Genomic DNA, 14,573 nt, shown 5'->3' on the forward strand with positions numbered 1-14,573 from the left:
GGGCTGGCCTTGCAAGCTGAGGAGAAAGAAATGGGCCATGAGAGGGACATGGACTTGTCAGGTTGGCAGCTGCTCATGGTGTGGATTGTCTCACAAACTATTTCAGGAGTTTTTCCATTGTAAGCCAGTTCACATAATGCAGATTTTAAAGAAGTACTTCATAAAACGCCACACGTCTAAAATGAAAGCAAATACAGATGGTCTAGTCTACAACAATCAATGGTTCTGGGGCACTAATTGCTCTACTTGGAAGGCATAAATTACAGCAACAGTGAAATTTAGAACAAAGGTCCCAGATCATGAACGTTACATCGATCCGATTTATAAAACCTTGTTTATATTGCCTTTATCTGCCTCCCTGTCCAGCTCTCTTCCCCTTTCCTGTTCCCCTTTATTTGATTATTTGCATATTTATGCTAGTAAGTACTGTGAACCCTGCTATATTTTTAAAAAAATATTTTTATTGGTTTTATAAAAGGTACAAAAAAGAGAAAAAATGCAAAAAAGAGAAAAAAAGAAACAAAATACAGAGAACAAGGAAAAAATGTTTCTATAACAATATCATATATAATTCTTATTCTATCGACTTCCTCCTTCCCCCCCTTCCACGTTTCTATTATTGACTAAACTTTAAATAAATCCTTCAGGGTTTACTGATTTTGCCCCACAGATTCGGAGAAGGACTGGGTTGTCCATAATTTGCAAGGTGAAATGCTGTCAATGCTGCTTAAGCCGCCTTGAGTCAACAGCAGCTAACTTGGGAAATGCAAAAGGGAAAGCCCCCTCTTTGCCTCATGGAGGAGGTCTGTGCCTGTCCGGCTAATGCTCCTTCGCTCAGAATCACCACATGGGACGTGATTGGCCAAAGGGGCTGGCTGGGATTCAAGGCAGCCTCTATATATTTCTGAAAGGAAGCAAGCTGCTGCGTTCCAGACGGAGTCTGAGCCTCCCCACACACAATCCGCTTGGCATCAAGGACACAATAACCACACGGCAAGATGTGCAAAGGACTAGCTGCCTTGCCCCACACATGTCTGGAGAGGTGAGAATACCAGTTTGTCTCTTTAAACAGGAAAATTAATGGGCTGATGGGCTGAAAAGGAACACAGCATCCTTTTCTCAGAATGAGAGTTAGCGTACATTGAAGACAGAAAATATATCCCTAGCATGTTAGGAGGTTCTCCTGCTCTCATTCATTTTAGTGCAGATTCTGCAGGAGAAGGGCCAGGTGGGCTGGGCCGGTGGTGTCAGGATGGTATAAAATGAGTTTCATCAACACAGTAAAAAAATAAGGCGTAACAGAACAGAAAAGTATAATTAACTGAGTTAATTTGTTTTCTATTATGCATGTATGGAACCAGACAGCTAATTAAATTTTGGATTTATAGAGGTGAACTGTCATTTTGAAGGATACCATAGAAGGTTCTGTTAAGGCAAAGCAAGAATGTGGAGAATGAGCTGAGTTCTCTGCTATCTATGCTTCCCCACCCAAACTACCTTTTTATAACTGTCTTTATCCCAGTAGGATTTATTTCCATTTTTAAACCCATACTGGGAGGAAAAAAATGTCTTATTCAATAGGAGTTTCCTTGAGAGGGACTGTGGGTGGGGAAAGGGCTTAGCTCTTACTCTGTTCATCTTTAATGCATTCTCTCTCTCTTACACACACACACATTCTATTTTATATGGATTTGATACAGGTCCCATTCTGCACATGGCCTGCTTTTAATTTAGCCCTAAGGCATGAGCTAAATGATAGATGGCCTTTGGAAATATACTGTGCTCCAAGCCTCGGTTGGCCATCTGAAATATCAGGATAACAATCATGAAATAAATATACAAAGATTTCCATTAAACCAAGTAACAGCCTGAAGATAACAGATGAGATAACGGTATAAACATTTATTTTATAAGCAGCTGATAATAACCGTAGAGATCCTAACTTAAAACAAAAGCAAAGAAACCTCTTTGTCTCTTGATGAAACAGACTGGAGGCCTGAAGGTTTCTTACAAGGTTTCCTTTTCCAAGAGTTTACCCCTCTGGGTGAATCCAAACCATCAAGCCCAGCTAAATGGATAATTTCCGCACAGGAATTGTACCTGCAGTCATCCTGATATTGCTTGCACAGGTCATCATAAAGATTAGTGAAATCATGAATGAAGTTCTTTCAGTATTCTAAGTGCTAAGGATTCTAAATGTTTGTAGCTAAATTGCAGTCAACTTCACTTACCTGGGAGTGAGCCCCATCCAATTAATGGGACTTACTTCTGAGTAGACATGGTAGAATTGCAGCATGCGTATATCCTTATGGAGCCCAAATGGCACCATCCCTCACACAAGGGAGAAGTATCGGAGGGCTGGGTTTTGTTTTGTTTTGTTTTTGCAGAAGCGGGACACCTAATGAAGCAAAACAACAAAACAAAACCGTAAACAAGCCCACTAGGTGTCTGTTGGTGGGAGTGGAAAGAAAAATGGCTCTCTCCTCTTTCTGAGAGTACATGGAATGGAGTATGTTGAAAAAAGGATGGAAAGCTGAAATGCTGACTGCCTGGAGGGCTGAGCAGAGAGTGCACACCACACTGCAACATTTTGTTGCAGGTCTTCTTATTTAGTAGTGAATAGTTTCTAGCTTGTCATCACTAGCAAGACAATGGGCTACTGGTTATTCTTTAAATGCAGGATTTCCGTGTTTTTTAGTACTCTCGAGTGGGGTCAAGCTATATTTGGATTGCAGGGGGAGGGCAATCACTAAGCATGCAGTGTGAAGCCCCTCCTTGGGCTTTGTCATGTACTGCTGGTGCTACCCTGTTTCTCTGAAAATAAGATGTAGCCATAAAATAAGCCCTAGCAGGATTTTTAAGCATTCAAGGAATATAAGCCATATCCCCAAAATAAGACATAGTGATAGGCGCAGCAGCAATGCCGGCCACAGCAGGAGAAGGAGGAAAAAAAATTAGACATCCCCTGAAAATAAGCCATAGTGGGGGTTTTTGAGGAAAAATAAATGTAAGACAGTGTCTTATTTTTGGAGAAACACGGTAGGTTGTATTTCTTAGTAAAAGTGCATACTTTTCAGGATTTGTTGGATGTCAATGGATTTTTAAAAAGAAAGTATTATGTGGGAAAGCAGTTCTACATAATATGGAAGACAGTAGCTTTTTCTTAAGACTTTGGACACCATAGCAATCATTCCTAGCATTTATAACCACACAGCTTTTGACTTTTCAACAGCACTTATTTACACACATCCCCTATGACAAATTTGCCATGGCGAGTGCTGCCCTTTCTTGTATTGCACTGGGCCTGTGGTGCATCAGACAGGAGGGAACACCCAGCGAGAGAAACAAAGATGGCGGGAAAAACACGGACGACAACATGGGTGGGGGAGACTGAGGGAGCTGAAAGGAGGAGGAGGAGGAAGAAGCAGAAGCTGCGTCCTCACTCACACACTTTTCTCCAGTTTGCCATTCTTTCACTTTTTATAGAGAATTCAGATTACATTACAATCTTCCATTTCAGCATTTTCTGTGTTATCTTTCTACCTCTATTTCATATGTAGCTGATCGTCGTGATCGTTGGAAAACAATTACAGCACTAACCTCTCAAGTGTGGCCAGGCAAAGTGGCATTGAGAATTTCCAGGGCTCCTGTGTCTTTAATTAAAAGCATCCTGTTAGCTAGTTCAGCCTGTTTTCTGTAGAACATGACTGGGGTGGGTGGGTTATTGATTATATTTGCCTTTTTTTTTTTGCTGTTTGAACAACTTTTCAGTAACTGCCACTGACTGATCATTTATTTTCCTTGGTAGTGGAGAATTATTTATCTTCCGTTTATATTTATATTTATATTTTTTATATAGCATTAGTGCTATTTCACTGTGTGAAAATGAAAAGATTAAAGAGGAAGAAATCAGCAATGAAAAGTCCTCCACCCCCACCCCGGCTGCTTCTACAATTCACAGGAGCTAGAAGTGACAATATGGCAATTTAGAAACGGTCTTCAATCAGCAATAAAAAGCTTTTAATCAGTCATCCCTGAGCCTTGCTCAATAGGAAGAAATGAAATGACCTGGATCAGCAAACAGCATGTTTTTAATTAACACTAGCATCAATCTTTGACTTCTCGTTGTAGTAATATTTATTAAATTTGTTTGTCACTTTATCTTGCCCAAGGCAACTCAAAACAATTTATAACCAACCAACAAAAACAAACAAGCAAAACCCATTTAGATGCATTAAAACTAAACGGTGCAGGGAAAACCACAGTACATAAGAAACATCCCACCCACTTCTGAAAGGCCATGGAGAGGTCAAAGGCCGGGTTGAAGAGGAACCCCTTTGCCTGGCACCTAAAGATGTATAATGAAGGTGCCAGGTGAGCCTCTCTGGGAGAGCATGTGGGGAGCCACCACAGAAAAGGCCCATTCTCCTGTTGCTGCCCTTTGGACCTCTCATGGAGGGGGCACACGAAGAAGGGTCTCAGTTTATATGGGAAGAGACAGTATTGCAGTCCTGAGTCGTTTAAGGCTTCATAAGTCATATTATGTGCTGTGTTTAACTACTGTTTTGATAGTGCTAAAGGGCCGGCAGAGACGAGGAGTTCAGAAAGAGAAGAGTGTAAATGTGTGAGATAAGCTGGAAGATTGGGGCAGCGGGGGACAGGGGACGGGACAGGTTGCATGAGGAGAACAATTCCTTCCATTGGGTAGCAGCAAACCCTCCAGCATTTCTCTGCTGAAATTAGGGACATCGTACCAGGGGGTACCCAGGATCAAAAGTAGGGGGAGGGGGGCAAGCCATGGTCGTTCAGGTTGTGACATTTCAGCATGGAAAAGGTGAATGAAACCAAAATTTTAAGAAAATCATATATAATTATAGCAGTGCTTTATTATGGTAGTTATTACAATTATTTGCTTGAATTTTTTTTTAATTTTTATTCTAGTTACATGTCTTATACTAATATCATTTTTCTTGGGTTTGAAGAAAACTTGTTCAATCCAGTCCTGATTTTCCTTGAAGAATTTCTGATGGACACAACCCAGTCAGTCTGTCCTCTCCCATTGTACTTTTGAGCCAGGTCTTTACCCTTTAAAATTTAATTTTCTACAGAAATTACTTAACTTACCTTTTTGGAACCAGTTTCTTATATCCATTTAGGCAGCCTCGATGTCTTCTAAATGTAAATAAGAAGGTAAACTAATAGCGGGCGGCTAGAGCCCGCTAGAGACCTCTCCCTCCCTTGAATCCCAATGGCTGGCTGACATAGATTCCTCTATCAGTCGCTAGGTGGCTCTAGATACTACTCGGTTTTTACACCATTTCAGTGTGGTAAGCAACTGATTATTCACCATCGCCCTACCTAATTTTGTTTCATTTCATCACTTTATAACCATTTATTTTATTTTTTTGCTTCTGGGTGGGCAGCTGCCCCCCTGCCCCTCGCTGGGAACACCCATGCATCCTACCACCCCCTCCAACATTTCTCCGTTGAAAATAGAGGGGTCATTCCACGCCAAATCACCTGATTTTAATACTTGACTGTGCTCTCATGACTCAGATTTTCTTCAATTTTTAAAAATGTGATGAGATAACCTATGAGATAACCTCAAAATAATATTTTAAGATTTTTTGGTCCAAAATTGGGCACAGGATAATTTTTTGAAAATTTCAATTTTCACATGATTTCCCAATAAGGTATAAAAATGGTATTAAGTGCCACAGAAAAGGGTCGCCGACCATTCAAAGTGAATTTTGTCATTTTATTCCTGGTAGGTTCAGTAAGCCATAGCACGCAAACCACAACTAACACATGTTTCATACTATGTACTTGTTATGTTTTAAAAATAAGGAGAGTGTTTTTTGCGGTTATAAAATAAATTGATTTTGAAGTAAAAATTTTACAAAAAAAATATTTCTTTTAAAGACAAGTTTAAGGTCTCTTTGAGCCTGAAATAACTCACATATTTGTGAGAATAGTTAAAAGTGTACCCACTTATATTACAATGTAGGGGGACAAAGGCTGAGAGAGAGAGCCATAATTAAGGCCAGCTACACACTTCAGGGTTGAGGTTGTACATGAACCAGAGACCTGGTGCATGTTTTAGTGTGTACGCCACAAAAGTACACCACACAACCTTCCCCACCTTCAGTGCTTCCCAGCCATGTAGAAAACATCATTTTTTACATTTTGATGCTGCTACTGTATTTTGTACACCCTAGCTCCCAGATAAATTGTTTTTTCAAAAGTTATTTTTTAAACATTCTTTATAATGTTCAGATTTCACAATCCAAACCTTTTTTTTATAACCCAGAGATAAATAAAATTCCACCAAACTGGATATTAGTTTGGATTCTAAAACAAGTTACCTTAAGAAAGTTTATGAAAGGAAAGTTTACCTTCGATTCCTACTCCTAGCAGCTGCTTGCACACCCAGAAAAGCATTTTTTTGGGGGGTGAATTCAGCCTGGGTTGGGACATGGTGGGGCTGCTGTTGGGTGGGGAGCAGAGAATGGGAAACATTCCTTCCACGAAATCCTTCAAGTTATTTTTGGGAGCCAAGCCCAATTTGTAGTGACTCCCCCATCCAGCTGTAGAGCCTCGTGTGCCCCTCCTCCATTATTTGGGAGGGCTCTCCCCAACCTCCAGAGATACATTTTGAGGGGTGCAGGGAGGAGAAGGAGACTTTCCCCCCATGAACTTTCTAAAATCAACTTCAGTTCCAAACTATAATTGAGCACAAAGTCGAAGACCAATATATAAATAAGTTAAGAGAATTGTGATAAACATAATGTGCTCTTGCACATGTAGCTTATTCTTCCTTTGAAAAAGAAAAGAAAAGCAGAGGAACAGGCGATGATTCCTGCTTGTTGATCAGCTGTCAGAGGAGAAAGATTCTGGCTTGGGCTCCGGGGAAATGCAGTATTAAAATGTGGAAACCCTAACCGGCAGCCTGGAGCAACATACAGCCCCCAAACCAGTTTGCCATGTCAATGAGCTGCCCTTATGGCCAAATGTTCCTGTTGCTCGAGCCGAATCCTGGCTTCTCTCCTGTGCCCATCCCACACCTGCTCTGCGTCAACACCTGCTGCTTTGCTGTGCTCGCCATCCTTCAATTCCAGCTTTGCTTAATAGCAACTCTGGGTGCAATGCTTTGGTGTGCCTGGCGATGTGCTGAAAGGAAACAAATGGGTGCTGTCCATGAGTTTTATTAGCCATAGGCCGTGACAACAGAGGCATCGTGATCAAAGAATAAAACAAGGGCAGGGGCCCAAATCTGTGTGGAAAGACACAAGACAAGAACTATCAATCAAAGAAAATGCCTGGTTTTCATCTGATGAAACAGAATAGCAAGCCAAAGATAATATGAGAGCATGAAGACTTAACCAAAGAAAAACCACAGAGGTCCCAACCTAAAAGGGAAAAAAAAACCCTCTTGATTTTTATTTTTATTTTTTGTGGGGACGGGCTAAATGGCTTTGGTATCTGCTGCTTGTAAATACAGGTCTCCTTTCTATAGTTTTACACTACTGGTCACTCAAATCCCTGTCAGGAGAAAGATCATTTCACAAAGCCCACAAGGAAGAGAGCAAGACAGTGTTAGTAGCTGTGGCCTGTGTTATTTTTCTAGAAAAAGAGGTGCCGGAACTCACCATGAACACCTCCCTCATTCTCTTAGAATGGCAATGGTGTTCCGGCTGAAAAAAGCCCAGGCCCCAGGGAATTTCAACACAAGTGGCTCCACATGAGGTGGAAAGGGAATGGCACCAGCGCTTCCTAGAATATGTCCCAGGAAACCAGCTGGTGCAAACACAGCCTCAAAGCAGGGAATAAGCCAACTATTCCCTTTATTGCGAGTGCCATTTTATTTTGCAGAGCCAAACACACACACCTCCTTTTGGATCTCTTCCTGATCACGGGATGGGATTAATTGATTTCTTTTTATGTTTTAATGGATTTTTTTCCATACTGTAGTTGCTTTTGGAAAAACTGGACCCTTGGTAATACAACTGGATGTGATTTGTTTTGACAATCACATTTTCTTATCTTCTTTCACTGTTTGCTTTTTGTCTGGACACTTAATAGTTATTTCATCATGTGTTCAGCAGCACCAACTTAGCATTGCTGATTTACGATAAACTGTTAATCTTATTTCTGTGACTGAGCTGGATGGTGTGAGAAAGGGGGCATGCAAGACTCAGACTCTCACGGGTTGCCAGCTTCGGCCATTGTTACTTGTTCCACAGGCTGTGTACCAAAATAAGGTCCATGTTCCTCCCCTGGGGTAAATGTACTGTTACATGCCACCCCAGGCACAGTTACACAGGGTTCATGTTTCCTTTTGGGAATGGGGCACAATAGAGACAGTGGTGTCTTTATCACAAAGGGTTGATTTACACATATATACAACCTGAACCTACGATGGAGGGGTTCACAGCATCAACACCTCAAGAGGGTCTTGCTTCTTCCATAGCTGCAGCCTTGGATTCAAACAGACCTCCACCGCTGCTCTCAAACATTGCTCTGCCTCTCCTATTTGCTGCTTTGTTTCTTGGTCACAAAACTCCTATCTCTAGCTCACATAGCTCCCCACTCTCTAAACCAGAGGTAGGCAATCTCAGGCCCGTGGGCCGGATGCGGCCCAATCGCCTTCTCAATCCGGCCCACGGATGGTCCAGGGATCAGCGTGTTTTTACATGAGTAGAATGTGTCCTTTTCTTTAAAATGCATCTCTGGGTTATTTGTATGGCCTGCCTAGTGGTTTTACGAGTAGAATGTGTGCTTTTATTTACAATGCATCTCTGGGTTATTTGTGGGGCATAGGAATTCGTTCATTTCCCCCCCAAAAAATATAGTCCGGCCCACCACATGGTCTGAGGGATGGTGGACCGGCCCACGGCTGAAAAAGGTTGCTGATCCCTGCTCTAAACCTTGGCTTTACCTATTTGCTGTCCCACACAAAGTCTCTTTGTGCTTTGTCTTAATGGCTTGTCAACCCACAGACTAGCTTGGATTAATTAACACTTTTAAGACTTGCTAAATTGAGGGATTAATGCAGTATCTCTCGGTTTAACACCCCAAGGTTTGATTAGATTTTAACACTTTGCTGAATCCAGGGCTTATAGTGGTCTAGCAATTTCCTAGAATTAGAAGCCTTTGATTAAATTCTAACACTTACTGGTTCCAGGAATTTAGAAGTGTTTGGCACCCACAAACTTAATTGCAGCGCCACAGTGCCAAATAATGGCACGACACCGAGAGAGGCATCTCCCATGTTTGCTTCTTTTTAAGTTAAATGCATCTGGGAAAGAAGGATCATAAGCTACACAGATAACTTTTGTTATTGGGCACAGCATAAATATTGAACATAGATGAAAACATGGCTTACAGCTTGGGAGGGGACATTATCCATTACTGCCTCCTGCTGATAAGGCTAATAGTTGCTTCATCAGGACTGTGGAGGCTGGAATGGCTGAACCAGTGGCGGAGCTTCATGCTCTGCCACTGGGGGCAGAGAGCAGGCATACTGCCCCCAGGGACATGGCACGCGTTCAGGGGGGGACGCGGACGGGGCGGGCAGCCGCGATGGCGCCCCTGGGATTGCGCTGCCCGGGGCGGCACACCCTCACTGCCCCCATCTTTCTATGCTACTGCGCTGAACCCTCCTCCTACCACCTCACAGCAGTCACTTAAAATTTAAAAAAACTGTGTGTGTATGTTTACTGCATTCTTGCGATTAACGAACGTCATGTTTAGTTTGGCCTTCTCATGAGAATTAGGCCTAATCCCATTGCATTCTGGCAGCCACATCTCTACCTGCCCCACACCTGATGTAGGGTTGGGGCAGGTGGGCATGCTTTGGCTAAAAGACTTCATGGGCCAAATTTGAACCCCTGGCAGGCCATGTTTGGCCCACAGGCTGGAGTTTCCCCACCCCTGTCCTCATGAGAAGACATTGCTGGGCTGAGTCTCCGCTCACAGTCCTTCTGTACAGGGGTTACTGTGTCTATAATCTGTTTGCTTGCTTGAACTAATAATGCTCCTTGCCTCTAGCGCCCATCCCATCCAGCTTGCTCCCACATGACTTTTGGGTTTTGGTCCTGTTGCCACCTGAGATGCTGATTGCCAGTGAGTTCTGATCTAAGCAGAAATTCAACAGGTGCAGCCTTTCCTGGCACAGAGATAGGACAATACTTATTTATAAAATAGTTACCGGTATTTATAAAACTGACTGAGCAACTGACAGATCGAGCTGGGACCAAACTGGGTGCAATCTCCTTGGCTAACTTTCTGGGGATGGGCCAGCAGGAAATGTACCCATCTTAGTCCATTGTACACCCGGTTGTGTGTGGTATCAGTAGATGTCAGTAGATGTCAGAAGCACAGGAAGGCAACATCCCTAAGCTCTGTCATTTCAAAGAAGTTTTCAGAGCTTCTCCTGCTTATGGTTTTTAATCTGCATTAATTGCAGAGGAGTTCTGCTTATCCAAGAGGTCTTTGCTTTGATATGGGAGATTCATTTGATATTCTGAGGATAAGCAAATAATATTGCTTAAGAAACTTTGGTGAAAGGGAAAACCACTTCAGCTGAAATTTGTCTAGAACTGAAACAGGCTTTAGTTCCCCTTTGGAAGTTTCAAAGCAGTTTTTCCTTTGTTTTGAGAGGATGAGCCTGCAAGAACCTCCCTTGGAGTGAGGCAAAAATAGTCCGGCACAACCATAAAATATATTCCCCCCCCCAAAAAAAAGGCAGAAGAAACTGCTATTCTTGCATGCTAAAACCTTGCATACCCAAAAGTATATTTTCTTTGAAGTTTCTAAAGCAACTAGTGCTCTTGCGTTTATTTCTAGGCTCAGGGACTCCCAGAATACAGAGTATTCTTTCTCATATTGGGGGTGGGGTGGGGGGTGCTCAGCTTGGATCCACGCTCAGTATGCCTTTCTAATGAGAGTTTCCTTACTCAAGAGACACCTCGGTCAAAAGAGAGCATGGGGACTTAGCCACCCTTTGGCCTATGAAAAAGGCTTTTCCCAGGTCAAGTGAATACATTTCTTGGAACTACTGATTGTGGAAATAGCCTTAGCATCTGTTGACGTCCTCCAAAGAGACAGATGAGTAAGATTTTGACTCCAGGGTCCAAAAAGCCAAGAACATAACGGTCAGTCTTCAGAACTCTTGGGATTTCCTGCCTATGAAGAAAGGGAAAGAAAGAGAAAAAACGGAAAGAAAGGGAAAGGAAAGGAAAGAACACTGTGCAGGGGCAGCCTTTTAATAAGGCAATAGGAAGCCATATGTCAAGAATGCTTTGATGGTGTTTCCTGCTTGGCAGGGGGTTGGACTGGATGGCCCTTGTGGTCTCTTCCAACTCTATGATTCTAAATGTAGAAGCAACTTGAAAAACTACCTCTCATAAATTATGACAAATGTATTCAACTGTCTCAGACTAGCATTTATTGAATACAATGGCAGCTACACTTACATTCCTCCCCCCATTCTCTCTCCCTCCAGAGCCAAGGAGATCAAGACCAAGTTGGGCACACTGCTCCAGAAGCCTGACTCGGCTATTGACTTGATTATCCCTTACCCAGAGAAGCCGGAAAAGCCAACAAAAGTCCAGAAGTAAGGATATAATAATTGGTCCACTCTGTGACCCAGTTTTCTGCTGTTTTCGTTTTTCCATTTTGCTGAAGGTCATTTTCTAACAATGTTGAAAGTGTGGTTGGGTGAACTTTTGCAAAACATTTGAAGCTTATTACTCATCATAATACCCTTGTCAGCCTCTTTGAACTCTCAGGAAGGTGGGGCCAAAGTCATGAGGTAGTGGGAAAGTCAGAGGGTAGTGGCTAGTAAGCCTGAGGAAAGTGTAGGGATGGGCCTGGTGTTTCAAGCAATGTGGAGCCTGGTGATGACAGGGCAGGGTTGAGATATCTGACAAAGAGGGTTGCGTGTGTGGGAGGAAAATATGAATTCCTGTGACCCACGTGTGTGGGGGTAAATAATAAAATAATTGGCTGGGTGCATTGATTCAAAACATGAGGCTAAACTCACTCTCCAGCAAGAGAAAACCCCCAATAACAGAGTTTAAATTCACAAAAGTCAAACAACAGTAAACGTGAGAATATAGACCTTCTTCGTATCCTCTTTAGTCTGCTTGCAGAGCATTCCCCTCTTTCTACCCTTCTTACAATGAACAGACCACAGAGTGTTAAGTAAGTTTAAAAAGTTTTACTTGCAAAATGTTCCAAAGGTCAGATTCATGCATTTATCCAAGCAGCAGCAAGGAGAACACAGGCAGAATACTCTTGGGTAGAAAATATAGAATGATAGCTTCAAACACATGCTCTAAGTTTGGAGCAAAGCTTAGACATGTCTTCCTTGGTTAGTTACATATTGCAGAAAGGGAACAGGAACAGAAGGCTTCGCTTCCTCCCTCATCAGCAAAGAGGGAGTATGATCTACCTGAGTCTAGGAATCTAACTCTGTGGTGTTAACCCCTTCGTGCAGTAACTAGCACTCATGCATAGCAATGTTTGACTACAATTTCCCAAAGCGTGCCTAATTTCATGATATTGAGTGCAGGCTGAAGGGATAGGTGGAGGCCAGGAGCGGGAAAAACAGGGGGATAGCCAAAATTGACAAAGTGATGGAACAGGTAGCAAGCCCGGGGAGAAGCTCTCTGGAAGCTTCTGGCACCAGTGAATTGTTCTTTTCCAACAGGCTGATGAACAGGGAGGGAAAGAGAGAGAAAGAAAAGTGGGTGGCAGAAAGACCAGAGAGAAACGGAGAAAGAGAAAAGGCTACTTTGGTCTCTCGTGCTACCCAGCACTGGCTTCCTACCCTACTCCTATAGAGCCAGGCCCAAAGCATTAGATCTAAGCCAGTGGGACAGATCCAGTTGAAGTTCAAGGCCCAGCAAGGATTTGAATCTGGAGTTTTCTGGTCTAAATCCACCATTTCAGCCATTATGCTACACTGACTCTTACCTCACTCTCACCACCACATATAGTGGGAAAGGCAGTTCATGAAGTAACAACACATGTTTTCACTTCACTTACGACAGTGGGTTTGTCTGTCTGTTTAAAGCAGTTATAGGCTACCTTTCTAAAGTTCTCTCAAGGTGGAGCTGAAAGAATATAATGTTAAACTTTTAAAATGACAAAATCCAAAGGTAAGCAACACTTTAAAATAACATGAGTCAACATCAAGTAGCACAAACCACAGCAGCCAGTTAGCAGTGCATCCAGTGAAAGCACATGACTTAAAAGTCGCTTGGAACAAATAGCTCTTCAAAGCATTTCGCAACAACAAGACTGAAGGGGTCAAGCCAACTACTGTATATACCCCTTGAGAAGGAATTCCAGAGTCGAGCCACCACTGAAAAGTCCCTGTCCTTCAACCAATCTTAGGCAGGCCAGCAACCTGGGTCTCCCGTGCCGAACTGAAGGCACAGGCAGGCATGTTGTTGTTGTTGTTTAGTCGTTTAGTCGTGTCTGACTCTTCGTGACCCCATGGACCAGAGCACGCCAGGCACTCCTGTCTTCCACTGCCTCCCGCAGTTTGGTCAAACTCATGTTCGTAGCTTCGAGAACACTGTTCAACCATCTCGTCCTCTGTCGTCCCCTTCTCCTAGTGCCCTCCATCTTTCCCAACATCAGGGTCTTTCCCAAGGATTCTTCTCTTCTCATGAGGTGGCCAAAGTATTGGAGCCTCAGCTTCACGATCTGTCCTTCCAGGGAGCACTCAGCATAGGAGGTCTCAAATTATGTATGGTCAGCTTGGGAACTGGGGCCAGGAATCAGGGCAACTGGTACAGAGTCAGTGCAACATGTTCTGACCACCTAGCCACAATGATCAGACTCTTTCTGTACAAGTTGACGTTTCCAAGTCGTTTTCAACAGAAGCTCCACATTCTGAGTGCATTGTCATAGTCTAGTCCAGGCATCCCCAAACTGCGGCCCTCCAGATGTTTTGGCCTACAACTCCCATGATCCCTAGCTAACAGGACCAGTGGTTGGGGAAGATAGGAATCGTAGTCGAAAACATCTGGAGGGCCCAAAGTTTGGGGATGCCTGGTCTAGTCTGAATGTAACAACTGCTTGCATAACCAAGACTAGATCAATTTCCCCCATGTAGGAAACAACTGGCGTAGTGGCATGGGCTGGTGAAAGCATACCATAGACAATGCTAACCCTGGAGGAACCCTGCCCAAAGCTGTAAACGTGGTCTTTCAGAACACAACTTCATGCAGGATCAACTGAATACTTAGGACCTCTTTCTTGTCAGGATTAAGCTTCACCTTAGTTGCCCTTCCATCCCAAATCGTCCTCTAGACACCTGTCTGGGAGTGCCACAGCCTTCCTGGGATTGATATGTGGAAAACAGAGGTACAGCTGTCTGTCACCAGAATCCTGATGACACTGCGCATTAATACAGGCATCAACAGGGCTTAGAAATAAGTGTTTAAACAGGAAATTAAATGCCCCTGTGATATATGAGGGGGGTTAAACTTCATTTTACAAAAGGGGAAATAAAACCAGCTTGAAAGTTGATCCCATGGCTTTCACAGCTTGTCAAA

The 14,573-nt window shown here is 43.1% G+C and overlaps 1 protein-coding gene across 1 annotated transcript in view; it reads left to right on the forward strand.

Moving 5' to 3' along the window:
• The first annotated feature begins 885 nt into the window (after positions 1–885).
• Positions 886–14,573, forward strand: part of LOC118089085 (regulator of G-protein signaling 5) — a 28,321-nt gene continuing 14,633 nt past the window's right edge. Inside the window, exons 1-2 of the mRNA XM_035123489.2 lie at positions 886–1,042; positions 11,507–11,617. Coding sequence (XP_034979380.1) covers positions 999–1,042; positions 11,507–11,617 — 155 coding nt within the window. The 5' untranslated portion in view covers positions 886–998. The remainder of the gene's footprint in view (positions 1,043–11,506; positions 11,618–14,573) is intronic.

Source organism: Zootoca vivipara, chromosome 7 (assembly GCF_963506605.1).
Source record: "Zootoca vivipara chromosome 7, rZooViv1.1, whole genome shotgun sequence".
Lineage (NCBI taxonomy): Eukaryota > Metazoa > Chordata > Lepidosauria > Squamata > Lacertidae > Zootoca > Zootoca vivipara.